Here is a 23,788-nt window from a genome sequence, read left to right as displayed (position 1 = left end):
CTTTTGAAAGGCCATTCTACCATTCTAACAAACCAGTTTCTTCAGGGTGATAGAAAACATGGTAAGAGACGATAATTTCTTGAGCCTGGGCCCATTGCTATACTTCATTTGCTGTGAAGTGAGTACCTTGATTAGAGAAACGCTGCGTGTGGAATATCATAAATGTGGATAAGCTAGTCCACAGATGATAGTTTTGTGAGAATCATTGAGTGCAGGGAGGGCAAGTCCATACCCAGAGTAAGTTTCTACTTCAGGAAGATGGTAACACTGCCCCTTTCATGATGAAAGCCATCCAATATACTCAACCTGCCACCAGGCAGCTGGCCGATCATTCCCGGGAATAGTGCTGTATCGGGGGTTAGTGGTGGTCTCTGTTGCTGCTGGCATTGGGCTCTCAGTGATGGCCATAGCCGGGTCTACCTTGGTGAGTGGAAGTCCACATTGCTGAGCCCATGTATGACCCGCGTTCCTGCCACAATGGCCTCTTTGTTCATGAGTTCACGGGGCAATGACACAGGCAGCTGGGGAAAGAGGCTATCTACCTGATTATTAAAACCTTCTCTGCTGAGGTGACCTTTTGATGAGCATTTATGTGGGACACAAATGTCTTCCTGTTTTTCTCCCACCTGCAGAAGTCTATCCACATACCCAGTCCTTCTTGTTACCAATTTTTAAATCATGTTTCTTGCAAGTTTCTAACCATCCAGCCAACCCATTGGCCACAGCTCATGAATTGGTATATAATTTTACATCTCGCTATTTCTCCTTCCAAAAACAATGAACAACAAAATTCACTACTTGATGTTCTTCCCATTGACAGGTATTCCTGTCATCACTGCTCTTCATTGTAGTCCCAGAAAAGAACTGTAGGCTGGTCATAGTGGCTCATGCCTGTAATCCCAGCACTTTGGGAGGCAGAGGTGGGTGGATCACCTGAGGTCAGGAGTTCAAGATTAGCCTGGCCAACATGGTGAAAACCCATCTCTACTAATAATACAAAAATTAGTTGCGCGTGATGGCATGTGCATATTGTCCCATCTACTCAGGAGGCTGAGGCAGGAGAATCGGTTGAACCTGGGAGAAGGAGGTTGCGGTGAGCCGAGATTGCGCCACTGTACACCAGCCTGGGCGTCAGAGTGAGACTCCATCTCAAACAAACAAACAAACAAGCAAACAAAAAAGCCTGTAGTGCTGCAGCTGTCTATTTCAAAAGGTGCCTGCATGTCACACAGGACCATCTATAAACCAGGTCTGAGTTTTCTTTTCCTCTGTCAAATGTCACTTGCCCAGTGTCGTGGTTCAGAGAACTCTTCTTTTCCCACTCTTTTAAAACTTGCAGCTAAAGAGCATCTGTGCTACCATGCAACTACGAGCAATGGTCAAAACAAAAATGACCTGCAAATTCATTATTTCACTCTGAATGTTCTCTCTGTCTGGAGAGTTTTCCCTGAGATATCTGTTTCGGTTATTTCACATTTCTTAAAAGTCTATGCTCAAATGTCACTTTGTCAATGCGAACTTCTATGGTGAACACACTCTAAAGTGCTTCCCAGTGAGTCATGCCTTATATAATTCCCTTCCCTTGCATGTGGATGGAACCTGTGACTTGTTTCTAACTGACAAAATATGAAAAATTGGTGAGATAACACTCCATTGACTAGGTTGCTTTATATACTTTGCAGAATGGAGAGAGAGAGAGACACTTCCTTGATAACTTTGAATACGCTGTCATGATTTCAGTGAGTCTTATGAAAAACCTCAGGGACAAGAAACTGCTGTCAGCCTCTAGTTGCTTGGAATGGCCTTGACTGACAGCCAATAAGAAGCCCAGGCTCTCAGTCCTACTACCACAAGGAAATGAATTCCACTAATAGTATTAGAAAGCTTGGAAGTGGACATTTTCCACAGACAATCCTCCAGATGAAAATATACCCTAGCCAACTTCTTGATGGATGAAAGGACAGGTATGCAGATCATGGAATAAATGTGGGCTGATTAAGCTGCTAAATTTGTGGTAATTTGTTACATCAAAATAGAAAATTCATACACCTTCCCTAATCACTCTATTTGAAATTGCTATCCCTCACCTCACTACATGCCCTTTGGCCCTCTCTGCTTTGTTTCATCCACAGCACTTTTCACTGTCCAATATTCTATAGAATTAACTTGTTTATATGTTTTAATATCTGTTCCTCTCAACTATAGTGAAAATGTTATTTTAAAAGAGAATATTTTCTACTTTGTCACAGATATATCAACTGCGCTTAGAAGAGCACCTGACAAATAAAGAGCACTCAATGAAAGAGACATGAATATATGCATGACAACCAAATCAGCCAGACCTGAAGAGTTAGGCAGCTTAGGTAACATATAGCAGAATAAATATAGGAGATAGATCAGAGGATATGATCCCGGAAATCTTGATTCGAGTCCTGGACCTACTATGTGCATTTAACTCTGGACAAGTCTTTCAAATTTACTTAGCTTCAGTTTAATATATCTAAATATGCATACTAATGCAAGCCTTTTCTACATTTTTATTTTCATTATCAAACAAGGTAATATATATAATATTTCTTAATCAATTTTAAGGAGTAATATTCTGAATGAACAATACAGATGGCTAATATGCATGTAAAAATATTTCAACCTTCCTAGTAAACAAATGAATTATGGGCTAAACATTAATGATATGTCACTTATTGACTATAAATTAAAATATTGAGTAATGCTACCCAACATTGAATATGGTGTATATTCTCATATATGTTGAGAGTAGTGTAAAAATGGTGTAAAGTAATGAATAGCTGTTTGGAAAACATCAAAAGCCTCAAGAAGAGCACACGTATCTCTTTTATTCCAGCAGTCCTGTTTGTAGGAATCTGTCTTTGTTATGCAATCAGACAGGTATACAAAGTATAGGTATAAGGATGTTTATGAAAATTTGCTTGGCAACTGTAAAACAATGTAGTTGACCTAAATGTTAAAGCACAAACTTATGAATAACTAACATAGTTAATTTTTATATTTTCTCTTATTATTGGTCTGAATCTATATTCTCTCTCAGTCTCTCTTTCCTTCTTCTTACATTGATTAAACCTTTGCCAATCTCTCAATTTTATCCATTAACCTGAGGCTAGGATCATTGTAACATTGCTAGCATCATGGATTTTCCTGAGAATACATCTGATAATTAATGTTAGTTTGACCTACGTTGCCCTTATAACACTTTTGTTCTCTATAGAACTAACAGAATACATTAAAAAGTAGAGTCGGCCCTCTGAGAAGGTATCATAACCAAAGAATATTGAGTTCTCTACACTTTGCTATTTGTGACTTGCATATTTCCGAAACATATATTGAATTGTATGCAGTGTACATTATAATTTGTTTTAGATAAAATTGCTATATCACTTTATCTCACAAATTACTTTTAATAATTTTCTAACTTTCTAATCCATGCTAACTGCCATTCCTGTCTTGACATTTATCACTAAGAATTTCTTACAATGACTCTCAATAAATTGTTGAGGAAGCTTTAGAAATATCATTGATGTTTCCATAAGTTTCATAGATAATGCCTTGTGTATTTATTAGTGGGAAAGTTGTGTTGTTATTTCCACTTGGTATTCTAAAAATATTACGGTCATACATCACTTAACGACTGAAATCCATTCTGATAAATATGTCATTAGGCAATTTCATCATTGTGCAAAAATAATGGAGTGTACCTATATAAACTTAGGTGGTGCACCTTACTACACACCTATGCTATGTGCCTGTTGCTCCTGGGCTACAAACCTATAGCATGTTACTACAGCAGATACTGTGGGCAATTGTAACACAATGATATTTGTGTATTTAAATGTATCTCAACATAGAAAAGGTAATGCATTTCCCTATGATGATATGATATCTACAATATCAGTAGGCAACATAATATTTTCATCTCCATTATAATTTTCTGGGACCACATTTCTCTTTTTTTTTTTTTTTGGACAGAGTCTTGCTCTGTCACCCAGCCTGGAGTGCAGTGGTGTGATCTCGGCTCACAGCAACCTCTGCCTCCTGGGTTCAAGCAATTCTCCTGCCTCAGCTTCCCGAGCAGCTGGGACTACAGGCACGTGCCACCACGCCCCATTAGTTTTTGTATTTTTAGTAGAGATGGGGTTTTACCATATTGGCTTGGCTGGTGGGACCACATTTCTATATGCAGTCCATCATTGACCAAAGTGTTATTATTTGGAGTGTAACTATACTTGATTTCTATTATTTGCCTTTCAAAATTACTTTTCTAGATGTAAATATGAGGTGGAACTTTTTTCTTGTTGCAGAAAAATATAAGAAAAAATATTAAAACTGGTAAATTCCAGTTTTAAAACTCTACAAAGTATTTGGCCAGGTCTCAGACCAGTTGAATATTATCAAAATATTAGGAGAGTTTGTTTACCTTGGTATCAGGAAGTCTGTCACAAAAATAAGAGAAATATTTGTGCGTAAATGATCAAGATTAGTACAATCACCTGGATGTAGCTTAGTGCTTCTGGACAGCCTCTACAATATTGACACCTTTACATTTTGTTTATTTTTTAACTGTAATTTTTATTTTTTGTGGATACGTAGTGGGTATATATATTTATGGCTTACATAAGATATTTTGACATAGGCATGCCATGTATAAGAATTACATCAGAGTAAATAGGGTATCCCTCGCCTCAAGTGTTTGTCCTCGTGTTTCAAGCAATCCAATTACTTTTAATTCTTTTTAAATGTACAATTAAATTATTTTTCTGCTATAGTCACTTTCTTATGCTCAAAAATACTGGGACTTACTTATTATTCTAACTGTATTTTTGTGCCCATTAAATATCCTCCACTTACCCACCCTCAGCTACCCTTTCCAGCCTCTGGTAACCATCCTTCTGCTCTCCATCTCCATGAGTTTGCTTTAATTTTTATCTCCCACAGATAAGTGAGAACATGTGGTGCTTGTCTTTCAGTGCCTGGCTTATTTCACTTAAGATAGTGATCTCCAGTTCCATCCATGTGGTTGCAAATGACAGGATCTCTTTATTTTCTATGGCTGAATGATAATTACGTGTTTATGTACCACATTTTCTTTTTCCATTTATCTGTTGATGGAGACTTAGGTTGCTTCCAAATCTTTACTATTGTGAACAGTGTTGCAATAAACATGAGAGTGCAGATATCTCTTCAATATACTGATTTCCTTTCTTTTGTGTATATTGGGATTGCTGGATTGTACGGTAGCTCTGTTTTTAGTTTTCTAAGGAACCTCCGAACTGTTCTCCAGAGTGGTTGTACAAATTTGCATCCCAACAGTGTACAAGGATTCCTTTTCCTCCACGTCTTCACTAGTATTTTTTATTGCTTGCCTTTTGGATAAAAGCCATTTTAACTGGAGCGAGATGATGTCTCATTGCAGTTTTGATATACATTTCTCTAATAGTCAATGGTGCTGAGTACCTTTTCACTTACCTGTTTGTCATTTTTATGTCTTTTGTGAAATGTATATTGAGATGTTTTGCCCATTTTTAAATCTGATTGTTTGATTTTTTTCTTATAGAGTTGTTTGAGCTCCTTATATATTTTGGTTATTAATGTCTTGTCAGATGGGTAGTTTGCAAATATTTTCTGCCATTCTGTGAGTTGTCTCTTCAGTTTGTTAATTGTTTGTTTGTTTGTTTGTTTGTTTGTTTGTTTGTTTTTGCTGTGCAGAAGCTTTTTAATTTGATGTGATCCCATTTGTCCATGTTTCCTTTGATTGTCTGGGTCTGTGAGTTATCGCTCAAGAAATCTTTGCCTACTCCAATGTCCTGAAGAGTTTTCCCAGTGTTTTCTTTTAGTAGTTTTATTTGGTGGGATTTTTGTATATGGAAAAAAATAGGAGTCTAATTTTTTTCTTCTGCATATGGATATCTAGTTTTCTCAGTGCAATTTATTGAAGAGACTGTCCTTTACCCAATGTATGTTCTTTGAACCTTTGTTGAAAATGAGTTCACTGTAGATGTATGGATTTATTTCTGGGTTCCCTATTTTATTCCATTGGTCTGTCTTTTTTATGCCAATACCATGCCATTTTGGTTACTTTAGCTCTGTATTATAATTTAAGCCAAGTAATGTGATTCCTCCAGTTTTGTTCCTTTTGCTTAAGATAACTTTGGTAATTCTGGGTCTTTTGTGGTTCCATATACATTTTATGATATTTTTTATTTATATGAAGGATATATTTGCTATTTTAATATGAATTGCATTAAATCTGTAGATTACTTTGGGTAGTATGTACATTTTAACAATATTGATTCTTCCAATCCATGAACATGGAATATATTTCTACTTTTTGGTGTCCTCTTCAATTCCTTACATCAATGTTTTATAGCTTTTTTATTGCATAAATCTTTTACTTCTTTGGTTAAGTCGAGGTATTTTATTTTATTTGGAGTTATTGCAAACACAATTAATTTCTTAATTTCTTTTTCAGAATTTTAATTGTTGGTATATAAAATTGCTACTGATTTTTGTATGTTGATTTTGTATCCTGAAACTTTACTGAATTTGTTCATCAGTTCTAAAAGCTTTTTGGTGGCATCTTTAGGTTTTTCCAAGTATAAGATTATATCATCTGGAACAAACATAACATGACTTCTTCCTTTCCAATTTGGATATCTTTTATTTCTTTCTCTTGTCTGATTGCTCTAGCTAGGATTTCAGTACTCTGTTGAATAACAGCGGTGAGAGTGGTCATTCTTGTCATGGTCCAGACCACAAAGAAAAGGCTTTCTGTTTTTCCCCCGTTCAGTATGATACTAACTGTGGGTCTGCTGTAATGTGGCTTTTATTATGTTGAGGTATGCTCCTTCTAAACCCAGCTTTTTGAGGGCTTTTATCAGAAAGGGATGTTCAATTTTATCAAACACTATTTCAGCATCAATTGAAACGATTGTATGGTTTTTGTTCTTCATCCTGTTGATATTTTGTATCACACTGATTGACTTGCCTGTGTCAAATCATCCTTGTCTCCCTGGGATACATTCCCCTTCGTCATGATGAATAATCATTTTAATATGTTAATTCGGTTTGCTAGTATTTGTTGAGGATTTTTGTATCAGTAGTCATCAGTGATGTTGACCTGTTGTGTGTATGTGTGTGTGTGTGTGTGTTTTCAGTGTGTCTTTTCCTGGTTTTGGTATCAGGGCAATATGGTCTTATAGAATGAGTTTGGAAGTATTCCCTCCTTCTTTATTTTTTCAGATAGTTTGAGTATGATTGCTACTAGTTGTTCTTAAATGCTTGGTTCAATTCAGCAGTAAAGTCATCAGGTTCTCGTATTTTTCTTACTAGGAGGCTTTTCATTATGGCTTCCACCTCATTACTTGTTACTGGTCTGTTTGAGTTTTGGAGTTCTTCATGGTTCAGTACGTTGTATATGTCTGGGAATTTGTGTATTTCTTCTAGAGCTTTCAATCTATTGGCATGTAGTTGCTCATAGTCGCCACTAATGGTCTTTTGAATTTCTGTGGTATCTGTTGCAATCTCTCCTCTTACATCTCTGATTTTATTTGGATCTTGTCTCTTTTTTTTTTTCTTAGTCTTGCTAAAGGTTTGCCAATTTTGTTTAACTTTTTTTTTTTTAAAAAAAACTTCTTTTTGTTTCTTTGATGTTTTATATTGTTTCCTTTACTTCATTTTCATTTATTTCCACTCTAATCTTTTTTATTTTTTTTTCTTCTACTAATTTGGGGTTTGGTTAGCTTGTGTTTTCTAGTTATTTAAGATGAATTCTTAAGTTATTTGAAGTTGTCTTCTTTTTTAGTTTGCTATAAACTTTCCTCTTAGTAATGCTTTGATTGTATCCCATAGATTTTGGTATGTTGCATTTCCATTATCACTTAAGAAGTGTTTTGATTTCCTTATTTATCTCTTTATTGACCCACTGATCATTAAGGAGCATATTGTTTCATTTTCCTTCATTTGTATAGTTTACAAAATTCCTCCTTTTATTGATTTCTAGTTTTATTCCACTGTGGTCAGAGCAGATGCCTAATATTATTTCAAATTTTTTGAATGTTTTAAGATTTGTTTTGTTATGTAACATATGATCTACTCTTGAGAATGATCCCTATACTGAGGAAAAGAATGTGTATCATGTAGCTGTTGGATGAAATGTGTCATAAATATCTATTAAGTTCATTTAGTCTATAGTACAGGTTAAGTCCAATGTTTCTTTGCTGATTTTCTCTCTGGAATATTTGTGCAATGCTGAAAGTGGATGTTAAAGTCTCTCCAGCTATTATTGTCCTGAGGTCTAGCTCTCTATTTAGCTCTAATGTTTGCTTTATAAACTTGGTGCTTCAGTGTTGGGTGCATATATATTTACAATTGTTATATCTTCTTGTTGATTTGATCTTTTTGTCATTATACAGTGACCTCCCTTGTCTTTTCTTACAATTGTTGCCATGGAATCTGTTTATCTCATATAACTATAGCTACTCCTATCCTTTTCTGGTTTCCGTTATCATGGGATATCTTTTTCCTTCCCTTTATTTTCACTCTATGTGTGTTTTCTTAGGTCATGTGTGTTTCTGGTAAGTAACAGATTATTGGATCTTGGGTTGGTTTTTTTTAAATTAATTTAACCATTCTATGTCTTTTGATTGGAGAGTTTAGTCCATGTATGCTTAATGTTATTATTGATAAGTGAGAACTTACTACTGCCATTTTGTTATTTGTTTTCTGGTTTTGTTGTGGTCTTCCCTTTCTTCTTTCTTTCCTTCTTGTCCTTCTTTCACTAAAGGTAATTTTCTTGGGTGACGTGAATTAATTTCTTTATTTTTATTTGTTGTGTTTCAATTGTATATTTTTTGATTTGAGATTACTATAAGGCTTGCAAATAGTCTCTTACAACCCACTATTTTAAGCTAACAACTTAACACTTTTTGCATAAACAAACATGAGCAAACAAGCAAAAATAAAACTAATAAGAACCCTATGCTATAACTTTGTTCCCCTCCTATTTTATTTTTTGTTGTTTCTGTTTATATCTTATCTATATCTAATTTTTTCTCTTTTTTTTTTTGAGACGGAGTCTTGCTCTGTCTTATCTATGTCTTTAAAAGTTGTTGTAGTTGTTGTTTTTGATTGTTTCATCATTTAACCTTTCTATTTAAGAGTAGTTTACACACCACTGTTACAGTATTACAGTGTTACATGTTTTTCTGTGTGCTTACTATTACCAGTGAATATTGTATCTTCAGATTATTTCTTACTGCTCATTAAAAACCTTTTCTTTCTAACAGAAGTACTCCCTTTAATATTTCTTGTAGGACAATCTGGTATTAATGAAATTCCTCAGCTTTTTTTTGGGAAAGTTGTTATTTCTCCTTCCTGCTTGAAGGATATTTTAAGCAGGTTTACTATTCTAGGGTAAAAGTTTTTTGTTTTTGTTTTTGTTTTTGTTTTTGCTTTTTTCCTTAAGCACTTTGAATACATCATACCACTCTCTCCTAGCCTGTATAGTTTCCATTAAAATGGCTGCTACTGGACATGTTGGACCTCTGTATTATATTCTTTGTTTCTTTTCTCTTGCTGCTTTTAGGATTTTTTTTTTTTCCCCTTGATCTTTGGGAGTTTGATTATTAAATGCCTTGAGGTAGTCTTCTTTAGATTAAATCTTCATGGTGTTCCATTACCTTCTTTTACTTGTATATTGATATCTTCTTTTTTAGGTTTGGGGAGTTCACTTTTATTATCCCTTTGAATAAACCTTGTATCCCCATGTCTTACTTAACATCCTATTTGAGGCCAAAAACTCTTAGATTGTCCCCTTTGAGGGTATTTTCCGGATCCTGTAGGTGTGATTTATTATTTTTTATCCTTTTTCTTTTGTCTCCTCTGACTTTGTATTTTTAAATAGCCTATCTTCAAGCTAACTAATTTTTTCTTCTGATAGATCAATTGTTTTTAAGAAACTGTGATGCATTCTTTAGTTTGCCAATTGCATTTTTCAGCTCAAGAATTTCTGCTTGCTTTATTTTAATTATGTCAATCTCTTTGTTAAGTTTATCTCATAGAATTCTGAATTCTTTCTTTCTTATCTTCAATATTTTTGAGTTTCCTCACAAGTGCTATTTTGAATTATCTGTATGAAGGGTCACATATCCCTGTTTCTTCAGGGTTGGTCCATCATGTCTTATTAGGTTCCTTTGATGAGATCATGTTTTCCTGGATGGTCTTCATACTTAGGAATATCTGTCTCTGTCTGGTTATTGAAGAGTTAGGTATTTATTGTAGTCTTCAGAGTTTGGGCTTGTTTGTACCTACACTTTTAGAAGGGTTTTCCAGGTCCAAAAGGACTGTATGTTGTGAACTATGCTGTATCTGCATTAGCGGGCACCCCAAGCCCAGTAATTCTGTGGCTCTTGCAGATTCAGAGATACCACCTCCAAGGTCTTGGACAAGATCCAAAATAATTGTCTGGATTACCAGACAGAAACTCCTGTTCTTTTCCCTTACTTTCTCCCAAATAAATGGAGTCTCTCTATCAGTTCTGAGCTGGCTGGAGCTAGGAGTGGAGTGACGTAAACACCCTTGTGGCCACCACCACTTGGATTGCACTGGTTCAGACCTGAAGCCAGCACAGCGTTGGGTCTCACCAAAAGTCTGCTATAGCCACTACCTGGCTACCATCTATATTCACTCAAAACCCTGGGGCTTTACTAATGGCTGGTGGCCTACGTCCTTCCCTTTGGGGAATCAATTTCCTTCAAGCCCCAGCTGGGTCCGGAGGTTATGTCTTAAAGCAAGGGTCCAGAATCAAAAACCTTAGAAGTCTACCTGGTATTCTGTTGTACTGTGGCTGAGCTGGCACTCAAACCACAAGATTTGTGGAAGTGGTCCTTCCCACTTATCCCTCACATTTCCTGAGGCAGAGGAGCCCCACCCCATGGCCACCACCACCGTAGGCCCGTAGGGAGAACTATCAGGCACTGCTGATATTTCCTTAAGGGTCAGAAGTTCTTCAGTCAGCTTGTGGTGAATATTTCCTGGCCTCGGGCTCAAGCTTCAGGGCAGTGGGCTCCCCTCTGGCCCAAGGCAGATCCAGAAATGCCATGCAAAATCCAAATCCTGGATTCAAGGACCCCAAGGGATCATTTTGTACTCTATCTTCCTGTGGTGGAGCTTGTACCTAAGGTGCAAGACAAAGTCCCCTTTCCTTCTCTCTACTTTTCTCAAGCAGAGGAAGTCTCTCCCCATATCCACCACAACTGGGAATGTGCTGAGAGTTTAACTGGAAGCCAGGAAGTCACAGAGTCTTACGCGAGGCCCACAAAGTACTACCTGGGTGTTGCTGCTGGTTATTCAGGACCCAAGGGCTCTTCAGTTAGCAAGTGATCAATTCTGCCAAAACTAGGTCCTTCCCTTCAAGAAAGTAAGTTTCCTTCTAGCCCAGCATGTGTTTAGAAATGTTTTCCTGGAGCTGGGACCTGGAAAGAGGGTTTCACAACTCTGACTAGTAGTCTTTCCTGCAGTGAGTGAGATGGTATCTAAGATGAAAGACAAAGTTCTCCTTGTTCTTCTGTCTCCTCCCCTCCCCTGCCTTCTGCTCCCCTCCCCTCCCCTCCCCTTCCCACCCCTCTCTCTCTTCAAGTAGAATGAAGGGGTCTTTTTGGAGCCACAAGCTCTGCAGCTTGGGGTTAGGGGTGGGGAAGGAGTGGCATCAGCCCTCCCTTAGCCATCCCAGCTGTTTTTCAGTTTGTTATGTGCCCCTCCAGTCCACTGGCTCTGAGCCCAGTTCAACAATAGGACTTGCCTAAGAGTTGCAGCCTAGACTGCCATGAGTTGAATAAATAAGGATTAAATAAATAAAGCTGAACTTTATTGAGAGCCCCAGAGCACTCTGGCCCAAGGTGGCAAGGCTTGCAGTAACTCAAGTTCCAACTGCTGTAATAGTCCATTCCCCTCTGGCTAGGGCTGGTTTAAATACTACCTCCATAGGTGAGCATCAGCTGAGTTCGGTTAGGTTTTGCTTTCTGTTGTGACAAGAAAGCACTCATTTCAACATAATGTCTCACAATTGTTTCTCTCTCACTCTCTCAAGTGCGCAGATTTTTCTCTCCATGCAGAATGGCCACTTCTGGGGGGTTGGGAGAAGGGAGGCATTGGCTATTCAAGACTGTTTATCTTACTTTTTCAGTGCCTCTTTAAGTGAAATGAAGTTAAACCCAGGTACTGTGAGTGCTCACTTCATTTTTGGTTCTTATGAAGGTGCCTTTTTTTGTGTGGAAAAATTGTTATCCTTGTGGGGTGGGGGAAGATGATTGGTGGAGACTTCTAGTCTATCATCTAGCCTCTCCTCTTTAAATTTACATTTTAAATAGGCACAGTTATCTAAATCTGGAGCTGCTTCCAGCCATGTCTATCGGTCACTTATATTACAAATAACAATAGTATTGGCATTTAATAATTGACTGACTCCTCAATATTCAATGATTATGTCAATGAAACCAGATTATTTGTAAACCTCAATGGTTGCTTTGAAACAGTAAATAGTGAAAGTCCTGGCATTTTTGCATGCTTTCTTTGGAAAATACAGTTTGTTTTTCATTAGAAGCATTGCACTTTTATCTTACCAATGAAATTTAAACCCACTATTTTTAACCATTGATTATTACATGTATTTTATGTATTATATATGTGTATTATATGTGTGTGTGTGTGTGTGTGAGTATGTAATAACAATTAACTTTTATACTAAAGATTTTATCAAAAACAGTAAAGTCTGTCTTTTTGGTTTGTTGACTGGAGCTTTTCTAAAGAACCAGTAGGAAATAAATTATCTGTACTTCTTAGAATAAAACTATTTATAACTAATAATCAAAGATCATTTGCTGAATAGCTCTGGTATTAAAACTCTTTCTTGCTTTATTTCACCTGGTACTTTACTTCTTTTACATCTTAATTTAGAAAACTTAGATTCCTGTGTTTGTACAAAGCTGTTCATGGTTCCTGATATACACTCTCATCCTCAACATCCAACCCTTTTTTCTAGTTAATATTTGTATTCCTAAAAACCCAGCACAGATATCACTTTTACCAAGTAGCTGTCTTTAGGGTTTTCTTGAGCACTTCTCTCTCTTCATACATGGCACTGTAAGAATATTCCAACCAGTGATTGCTGTTATCTCTTAATGTATATGTTCACTCCTTATTTCTGTAAAATATACAACACTTGCCCACATATACACTCATAGAAACACACAATGAAAGTAAAAATATTTTCTTTAATTAAAAAAAAAAAATCTTGGTCATTTATCAGAGTGACTGCTGCTAGTGCTCAATAATTATCTATTGAATGAGTTTTCATATTACTTTAAGGTTTTAAGAAATAAAAGTGACCAAGACCCTGTATACCTAAAATTTATGAGTAAAATATTCTTGACCTATTATACTGTAATTCTACAACTGTTTTATGAATATCAATTAATCATTTAATGCATATTATAAAATTATAGCCATTTTAATAGTCATATTAAGGAAATGATTTCAAAGTTTTCCTTTCTGGGAAATATCTATACAACTGAGACATTTATGACATGATTTATCTTTCATCTAAATTCTTCTCTGAAAAGTCTTATCCTATACAAATATGTCCGTGCAAATGAGCATTCTTGAAATATCTTTGTGTAATTCAAAAATATATAGATATATACACATACAAAGACTCTTTCTATAAATCATGTCAATTTAAATATTAGAGATCATTTGAAGCTTAAACTATGTCAGTGTTATATGTCACTTGAGCTACCTCATGCTACATTGGGGAAATTCAGATTTACAATCCAGAATCATCAGTAGCCTACTATTATTTATTCATAGTGATGAACTTTTTAAAATAGATGGAACATTTATAATTTGGAGATTCTAAATGAACTACACAATAATTTAAAACTATTTATGAAACAGAAATTTTATAGACTAGGTATTGTTCTAAGCTCCTGGTACACATAAGTGCATATGTATAAGGTATTTATTAAAACTTTATCCAATTAGTTTGTTAAAATGTAATTAGTGGTATTAGTTCATTCTCATGCTGCTAATAAATACATACCAGAAACTGGGAAATTTATAAAGTAAAGAGGTTTGACTCACAGTTCCACATGGCTGGGGAGTCCTCACAATCATGGCGGAAAGTGAAGGAGGACCAAAGTCATGTCTTACATGGTGGCAGGCAAGAGAGCATGTGCAGGGGATCTTCCCATTATAAAACCATTGAATCTCATGAGACTTATTCACTATCACTAGAACAGCACAGGAAAGATCTCCTCCCGGCTGCTTTCACGAGCTGGTGTTCAGTGTCTGTGGCTTTTCCAGGCACATGGTGTAAGCTGTCAGTGGATCTACCATTCTGCTGTCTGGAGAACAGTGGCCATCTTCTCACAGCTCCACTAAGCAGTGCCCAAGTGGGGACTCTATGTGGGGGCTCCCACCCACATTTCCCTTCTGCGCTGCCCTAGCAGAGGTTCTCCATGAGGGCTCTGCCCCTGCAGCACACCTCTGCCTGGACATCCAGGCATTTCCATACATCCTGTGAAATCTAGGCAGAGGTTCCCAAACCCTGATTCTTGACTTCTGTGCACCCACAGACTCAACACCATGTGGAAGCCACCAAGACTTCAGACTTGCACCCTCTGAAGCAATGAACTGAGCTGTACATTGGCCCCTTTTACCCACGGCTAGGATGCAGGGCACTAAGGCCTGAGACTGCACAAAGCAACAAGGCTCTGGGTCTGACCCACAAAACTACTTTTTCCTCCCAATGCTCTGGGCCTGTGATGGGACGGACTGCTGTGAAGAACCCTGACATGCCCCAGAGATGTTTTTCCCCAATATCTTGGCCATTAACATTTGGCTCCTTGTTACTTATGCAAATTTCTGCAACCAGCTTGAATTTCTCCTCAGAAAATGGGTTTTTCTTTTCTATCGCATCATCAGGCTGCAAATTTTCCACTTGTATGTTCTGCCTCCCTTTTAAACATAAGTTCTAATTCCAAACCCTAACTTTGTGAATACATAAAACTGAATGCTTTTAACAGCCCCTAAATCACCTCTTGAATGCTTTGCTGCTTAGAAGTTTCTTCCAAAAAATTTCACAAATCTCTAGGGCAGGGGCAAAATGTTATCAGTCTTTTTGCTAAAGCATAACAAGAGTAACCTTTATTCCAGTATCCAACAAGTTCCTCATCTCCATCTGAGACCACCTCAGCCTGGGCTTTATTATCCATATCACTATCAGAATTTTGGTCTAAGCCATTTGACAAGTCTCTAGGAGGTTTCAAACTTTCCCATATCTTCCTGTCTTCTGAGCCCTCCACACTGTTCCAACTTCTGCCTGTTACCCAGTTCCCAAGTCACTTCAACATTTTCAGGTATCTTTAGAGTAGCACCCCACTACCCGGCACCAATTTACCGTATTAGTTAGTTCTCATGCTGCCAATAAAGACACATCGGAGATTGGGTAATATATAAAGGAAAGAGGTTTAATTGACTCACAGTTGCACATGGCTGGGGAGACCTTACAATCATGGTGGGAGGCAAAGGAGGAGCAAAGTCATGTCTTACGTGGAGGCAGGCAAGAGAGCATGAGCAAGGAAACTCCTCTTCATAAAACCGTCAGATCTCATGAGACTCATTCACTATCTCAGTGACAGTATGGACCCACCCCCATGATTCAATTACCTCCCACTGGGTACTTCACACCACACATGGGAATTATGGATGCTACAATTCAAGATGAGATTTGGGTGGGGACACAGCCACATTATATCACTAGTGTAAGTGAGTCCTACTCAAGATTCTGACATATTACAATTGCATAACAACATGAACCATTAGGGAAAATAGTACTTTTATTATTTTTAATAACTGTACACATCATGAAAGTACATAGTGAAAATATTTGGCACACGAGACAATTTTGATGTCTCTAAAATTATGCCACACACATGGCTATTTAGCAATTATGTTCGAGTTGGCATGCTGTTTTTCTTGCCATCAACCCAGAAAATGAACTTCTTTAACACAGATGAAAGATAATACCCAATGTAGTAAGAATTTCTAGAAAAACAGTACTAATTTTCTTCCAATATCTTGAAATGTGCCTGCTGCTTGAGAGAAGGGGTTGTTTTAAATCACATCAGGAGAGATCATTTGTCTTAACGGATTAACATAAATAATGCACTCTCAGAACACACAAAAAGGGCTGCTCTGCCTATGGAGTAGCCATTCTTTATTCATTTGCTTTCCTAATATACTTTTCACTTAAACACACACAAACACACACACATACACACACATACACGAACATAAACGCAAAGGACCAGATAACTTTCTAATACGCTGTACATCAAAATATAAGAAAACGTATTGTATGTAACTCAAATATATAAGCAAGTTGAATTTTTTTGGAAATTTGGGATTTATAAGACACAAATGCTTCATCTGAATTACACGGAGAAACAGCAGGAAACAATCAATATGAAGACATTAAAGTTTTCAATTCCAATTTGCCTAAGGCATAGATATAAATTTTACTATGATGTAATAATATGCTTTGGCTTTTTCACTAGCCAAAGTACAAGAAAATATTTTTGTTAGAAGTGGATTGTCATGAATGTTGTGTTTACCTTTCAATGAGGTCAAAGATGATGCATTGGAAAATTTCAACAATAACAATGAAACTTTACTTACTGCTATAGACCAAAATATAATTAACCATTTCCAACATTTTTCAACAGAGGCTCAAGGAACTGAAACAAAGGGAATTTGCTCGAAATGTAGCATCTAAATCCAGGAAAGATGAAAGAAAACAGGAAAAGGCACTCCAACGCCTGCACAAGCTGGCTGAGCTAAGAAAGGAAACTGTATGGTGAGTATCCAATGAAATCGTATGTTTTCTTAAAACATGACCAAAAAAGGGGTATAGGGGGAGTCAGAAATAAAGGGCACAAATCTATTTATTTCTGTACCCAGAATAAGGCAGACATGTTTTCATGGCCTTCTGTAGGCTGTAAACAGTAATTTGAATTAGAATTTTATGCAAACAACTGTTTAATGCACATTTCAATAAAAAGCCAAAATTACTGTAATTTTGGATTAAAAAAATAAACTTTATGTTGTTATTTAAGCTATCTTAGTTGAAAGCTATCCCATTTCTTGATTTAGGGTAAAATATTTGATTGAGGAAGAGAGCAAGGCAGTATCTTATGAACCTTTTGACAAAAAGAGATTTTAGAGATACTTTTTAAAATGAAAATTTGGAGAACTTCTATTTAAAATTATGTTTAAGATTCCTTTTCTAAAAAAGGATAAGAATTTTGCTTGAGAAGCAGACCAACATTAAGTGTGCTGTGAATAAACTGTAACTGGGCTGTTAGAGGCTCACAACTCTTAAACTTTGACCTGCTTCGGCCGGGCGCGGTGGCTCAAGCCTGTAATCCCAGCACTTTGGGAGGCCGAGACGGGCGGATCACGAGGTCAGGAGATCGAGACCATCCTGGCTAACACGGTGAAACACCGTCTCTACTAAAAAATACAAAAAACTAGCCGGGCGAGGTGGCGGGCGCCTGTAGTCCCAGCTACTTGGGAGGCTGAGGCAGGAGAATGGCGTGAACCCGGGAGGCGGAGCTTGCAGTGAGCTGAGATCCGGCCACTGCACTCCAGCCTGGGTGACAGAGCAAGACTCCGTCTCAAAAAAAAAAAAAAAAAAAAAACTTTGGCCTGCTTCTAACTGTGACCAGCTATTAGGTGTGAACAGTATTGTATTTCAGACTTTACAATTCAAGCCAGGGCAAAGCTATTAAAAAGAAGACCTTTTAAAAGTAGTCTTTGTTTCTCCAATAAATAAGTTCTCTTTTATTATTGTCTATACAAAAATTACTTCATTCCAAATCTACTTTTTGCTGAATAATATTATGTGATACATTGACACATCGAAACATTGTTAGAGATGCCAAATTTGTAAAAGACAAAATAAAATGTATACGTATTTGGAATCCTACTTGGAACTGTTCAAAACAGACGTTACTGCTGTTCAGTTTCACAAATCAGGTATGTTTACATTTTATGGTAATGCGTAAAAAATTATACAAATTTTAACTATAGAGAATCATGAAACCTATGTAACTTAATGCTCTATAAATAGCATTTGCAAATATAAATTATGATATATTAAGTGAACTAGAGCTAATAATGATAAACACAAAAAAGCAACACTGCTTATCTAAAGTATTATCTTCTGTATAAAGCACATGTTTTACATTATACACACAGCCATACATACATGGTTTTTCAATTAATTTTGTGCTTCAAAAGATGGGAAAAGAAAGTCGTTCTGTTACTTAGCAGATAGAACAATGAAGCAATACATTGTGTTAGTGGTTAGATAAAGGAAATGTCCAACTAAAATTTTCTTGTCCACTTATAGTATCTAAAACACTGACATTTTAGAATAGCAAGAATTTTCTTCATACTCTGTTCTGTTATGTTAAGGATAAGGTTTAGGGTTTTCTTATATTTATGTGTTTGTCAGTATAGTTCTTTTCATCAGAACTCACTACAGTGTAATGTAATTCCAAATAAATTATATTTTAAGGGAATTGTCTTTTATCCTGCATTTACTGCATGTTATGATATAATGTGTAACTTCAGGATAATTTTAAATATTGAGACTAACAATTTCAAAAGAGTCAAAGCTCTCATCAAGCTAGTAGTATCTCTTAGTTACCTTTGCCCATACGAATCGGGCTATAGTAGACTCTTGGTGAATGCTGGGTGAATTGAATTGTTCAACTGAATTCCCAGCTTTTCTGATGTCATGATTAAGGGTTTTGTTTAGAACTTTCATCATATTTGCCATATAACATCAATGATATTAAGTATTTGTGAATCAAAAGTAATTTTACCTTAGACAATACAACACTCTAAAATATCACTGAAGAGACCATGAAGGTAGAAAATTTTGGTCAGATAACACTGGTTAAGAATATATCCTCAGCATTGGTCTTAACAGCTATAAAAGCAACTTCAGGACAATATTTCCAAGTTATTCCAAACAGTAACAAACAAATAAATGATACTGTGGCACCATGGAAAGTACTTACACCATATGAAGGCAATTCTGTTACAATGATTTAAAAATTTGAAAAAAATATTTTAATGAATTTTTAAAGATGTAAGTGCTTGACTATGTTTTTCTCAAAAGTGTGCTATTTAACACACACTTCTGTTTCTTTCTCTAGTGCTCCTGGAAGTGGCCCCATGTTCAAATCAACAACTGTTACTGTGAGAGAAAACTGTAAAAATGAAATTTCCCAACGAGTTGTTGTGGATTCAGTTAATAACCAGCATGATTTCAAATATACTTTGATTCATAGTGAAGAGAATAGTAAAGATGCTACCACTGTTGCTGAGGATCCAGAAAGTGCAAATAATTATACAGCAAAAAATAACCAAGTAGGGGATCAAGCCCAGGGGATTCACAGACACAAAATCGGCTTTTCTTTTGCATTTCCAAAGAAAGCGTCCATGAAGCTAGAGTCCTCCGCTGCAGCGTTCTCTGAATACAGTGATGATGCCTCAGTGGGAAAAGGATTTAGCAGAAAAAGTAGATTTGTCCCCAGTGCTTGTCATCTTCAACTATCGTCACCAACAGATGTACTTTTGAGTTCTGAAGAGAAAACTAACTCTTTTCACCCACCAGAGGCAATGTGCACAGACAAAGAAACTGTTCAAACTCAAGAGATAAAAGAAGTCTCTAGTGAAAAAGATACATTATTATTACCTTCATTTTGCAAACTTCAACTTCAGTTATCTTCTGATGCAGATAATTGTCAAAATTCAGTCCCATTAGCAGATCAAATACCACTGGAGGGTGTTGTTATTAATGAAGACATACCTGTGAGTGGTAACAGTTCTGAGTTGTTAGGAAATAAATCCACAGTTCTTGACATGTCTAATGATTGCATATCTGTGCAAGCTACCACAGAGGAAAATGTTAAGCATAACGAGGCATCCGCAACTGAGGCTGAAAATAAAAATGATCCCAAGACAGTGGCCCCTTCAAATACTGAAGAGGTTAGTATAACTATAAATAAGAAAACAAATTTCTGCAAAAGACAATGTGAGCCATTTGTACCTGTCCTTAACAAACACAGATCTACAGTTCTTCAGTGGCCATCAGAAATGCTGGTTTATACAACTACTAAACCATCAATTTCCTATAGCTGTAATCCTCTATGTTTTGACTTCAAGTCTACTAAAGTAAATAATAATCTAGATAAAAATAAGCCAGCTTTAAATGATCTTTGTTCTCAGCAGAAGCAAGAAGATATTTGCATGGGACCAGTTTCAGATTGCAAGGATGTATCTACAGAAGGACTCACTGATTATGAAATTGGAAGTAGCAAAAATAAACACACCCAAGTCACTCCTCTTTCGGCTGATGATATTCTCTCCAGTAGTTGTAATTTTGGAAAAAATGAGAATATGGGTCAGAGGTATAAAAATATTTCCTGTAAGATCAGAGAAACAGAAAAGTATAATTTTACTAAAAGTCAAATAAAACAGGGCACTCTAGATGAAAAATACAACAAAATAAGGTTGAAAGAGACTCATGAATACTGGTTCCATAAAAGTAGAAGAAAGAAAAAAAGAAAAAAGTTATGCCAGCATCATCATATGGAGAAAACCAAAGAATCAGAAACTCGCTGCAAAATGGAAGCAGAGAGTAGTTACACTGAGAATGCTGGGAAATATCTACTGGAACCAATTTCAGAAAAGCAGTATTTAGCTGCAGAGCAATTATTAGACTCACATCAGCTACTTGATAAAAGGCCCAAATCAGAATCCATATCCTTAAGTGACAATGAAGAAATGTGTAAAACATGGAATACCGAATACAACACTTATGATACTATCGGTTCTAAAAACCAGTGTAAAAAGAACACAATACTTTTCAATGGACAATCAAATCCAAGAATGATACATTCTGGGAAACATAATTTAACATATTCTAGAACTTACTGTTGTTGGAAAACCAAAATGTCAAGTTGTAGTCAGGATCACAGAAGCTTAGTTCTTCAACATGATATGAAATGCGTGAGTCAGAATCAGGCTGTTAAAAGAGGTTACAATTCTGTCATGAATGAATCAGAAAGATTCTATCGAAAACGTAGACAACATTCACATTCTTATTCTTCAGATGAAAGTTTGAATCGACAGAATCATTTACCAGAAGAATTTTTGAGGCCACCAAGTACTTCAGTTGCTCCCTGTAAACCTAAAAAGAAACGGAGGCGAAAAAGAGGCAGATTCCATCCCGGATTTGAAACTTTAGAACTCAAAGAAAATACAGATTATCCCATGAAAGACAATTCTTCCTTAAGTCCTCTGGATAGGTTAATAAGTGAAGACAAAAAAGAGAAAATGAAACCACAGGAAGTTGCAAAAATCGAAATGAACTCAGAACAAACAAACCAATTAAGAAACAAACTGTCTTTCCACCCTAGCAATCTCCTTCCTTCTGAAACCAATGGTGAAACTGAGCATTTAGAAATGGAGACCACTTCTGGTGAATTGTCAGATGTTTCTAATGATCCCACCACATCTGTCTATATAGCTAGTGCTCCAACAAAAGAAGCACTTGACAATACCTTGCTTGAACACAAAGAAAGAAGTGAAAATATAAATATTAATGAAAAGCAAATTCCTCTTAAGGTGCCTAATATTGAACGGAACTTTAGACAGTCACCGCCTAAATCCTATCTTTGCCATTATGAACTGGCTGAGGCCCTTCCACAAGGAAGGATGAATGAGACGCCAACTGAGTGGCTGCGTTGTAATTCAGGAATCCTTAACACACAACCACCATTACCATTCAAGGAAGCACATGTGAGTGGTCATACCTTTGTAACAACTGAGCAAATCCTGGCTCCATTAGCTTTACCAGAGCAAGCATTATTGATCCCACTAGAAAACCATGACAAATTCAAAAACGTACCATGTGAGGTCTACCAGCACATTCTACAGCCAAACATGCTGGCCAACAAGGTTAAATTTACCTTTCCTTCAGCTGCCCTCCCACCTCCTAGCACACCTCTGCAGCCTTTGCCTTTGCAGCAGTCCTTATGTTCTACCTCTGTAACCACTATCCATCACACTGTCTTGCAGCAGCACGCTGCAGCTGCTGCAGCTGCCGCTGCAGCCGCAGCTGCAGGAACCTTTAAAGTGCTTCAGCCACACCAACAGTTTCTTTCCCAAATCCCAGCTCTCACCAGAACCTCATTACCTCAGCTCTCAGTAGGACCAGTAGGACCGAGGCTTTGTCCTGGGAACCAGCCAACTTTTGTTGCTCCTCCTCAGATGCCAATCATTCCAGCTTCTGTTCTTCATCCTAGCCATCTCGCTTTCCCATCTTTACCCCATGCGCTCTTTCCTTCACTGCTTTCCCCACACCCTACTGTCATCCCTTTGCAACCTCTCTTCTAGTCATCACCATAATGGGAAAAACAATACTCTTGTGAAAACTATTGCTATATGCGTAAGTGTTCATCTATGTGGGTACATGGCTATTTAACTGGTGGAAATAAACTGGTCGATATATGGCCTCACTGGTTTGAAATCATTTACTGTAAGTGTAATGATGCAAATAAATCCCTAAGTTTCTGATATATAATATTATTAAAGCACTGAATAGTTTGAAAATCAATACAATATATGCTGTATATTAAAATGATGTCTTAAGAGTATGTATAATGTACATAAAATATATTTATAGTACTCTAATTTATGTTGTAAAGTATGCTCCCTCAGTTTTTCTTAATCTTTGTGTATTTGCACCTATTTAATGTTTAGACAAAGCTGATGGCACTATGTTTTGTACCATGTTCCTTGAAACTGTAAATTCAGTGAAAAATATCTCTTGCAATAAATTTTTGTTAACTATTTAAGTAAATCAAACTTCTGTTTTCAGTTGGTTTTCACTGTTTTAGGAACATATAGTAACAATAGGTGTTGAATTTATATTATTTTACTCATACACAGGAATCTCTGAATCTCCAAGGCCCATCAAAATATCCTTGCAGCTCTATCAATACTTCAACTATGATACGATCTTTTAAAATAGTATAACAGAGAGTTGATTTGTTTTTCAGTTTTTTCCAATGTTACTCATATTCAAAGTTTACTATATTTTCTAAACAATTGGCCCCCTCTTTAGACAGTAATCCATGGAAATTCATGTTAAAGTAATTTTAGTATTTGGGTGGGTAATAACTCAAAAATATGCAAAGTATGTAGTATGCTTTCTGGAACTCTAGAACAGGACTAATAGACAAGCCATGGTAAATAACCAATGTAAGTGCTTATAATGTTTAAATTCCGAAATGTATTGTGTTTATTTTTAATTATTGTGGGAAATACATGCAAATGCTGGCATGAATTAAGGAATAGGTTTAACTTTAATAAATCACTGCCTGTTATGTAACATCTTGGGATGAATGGCACAAACACAGTCTGTAGAAGGATGTTACTCTTAATTGAGAATCTGGAAGTGGGATGGAGAGTAAATAAATAGCCCTTCTATCTGCAAATCTTTCTAGTAGTTATGCTTGTATTATATTTTCAAATCACTCAGGAACAATTAGAAAGTCCACGTCACTCTTCCAGATTCTGCTTTATTTTATTTATTTATTTTTTTGAGACAGAGTCTTGT

The 23,788-nt window shown here is 36.5% G+C and overlaps 1 protein-coding gene across 1 annotated transcript in view; it reads left to right on the top strand.

The window, feature by feature from the left end:
- The window catches only part of ZNF804A (zinc finger protein 804A), a 342,712-nt gene extending 319,688 nt beyond the window's left edge, over positions 1-23,024 (top strand). The window contains exons 3-4 of the mRNA XM_050752223.1: positions 16,815-16,945; positions 19,317-23,024. Coding sequence (XP_050608180.1) covers positions 16,815-16,945; positions 19,317-22,563 — 3,378 coding nt within the window. The 3' untranslated portion in view covers positions 22,564-23,024. The remainder of the gene's footprint in view (positions 1-16,814; positions 16,946-19,316) is intronic.
- The last annotated feature ends 764 nt before the right edge of the window (positions 23,025-23,788 follow it).

Source organism: Macaca thibetana, chromosome 12 (assembly GCF_024542745.1).
Source record: "Macaca thibetana thibetana isolate TM-01 chromosome 12, ASM2454274v1, whole genome shotgun sequence".
NCBI lineage: Eukaryota > Metazoa > Chordata > Mammalia > Primates > Cercopithecidae > Macaca > Macaca thibetana.
Note: the sequence above shows the minus strand (reverse complement) of the source record. Positions and strands in the feature narration are given on the sequence as shown.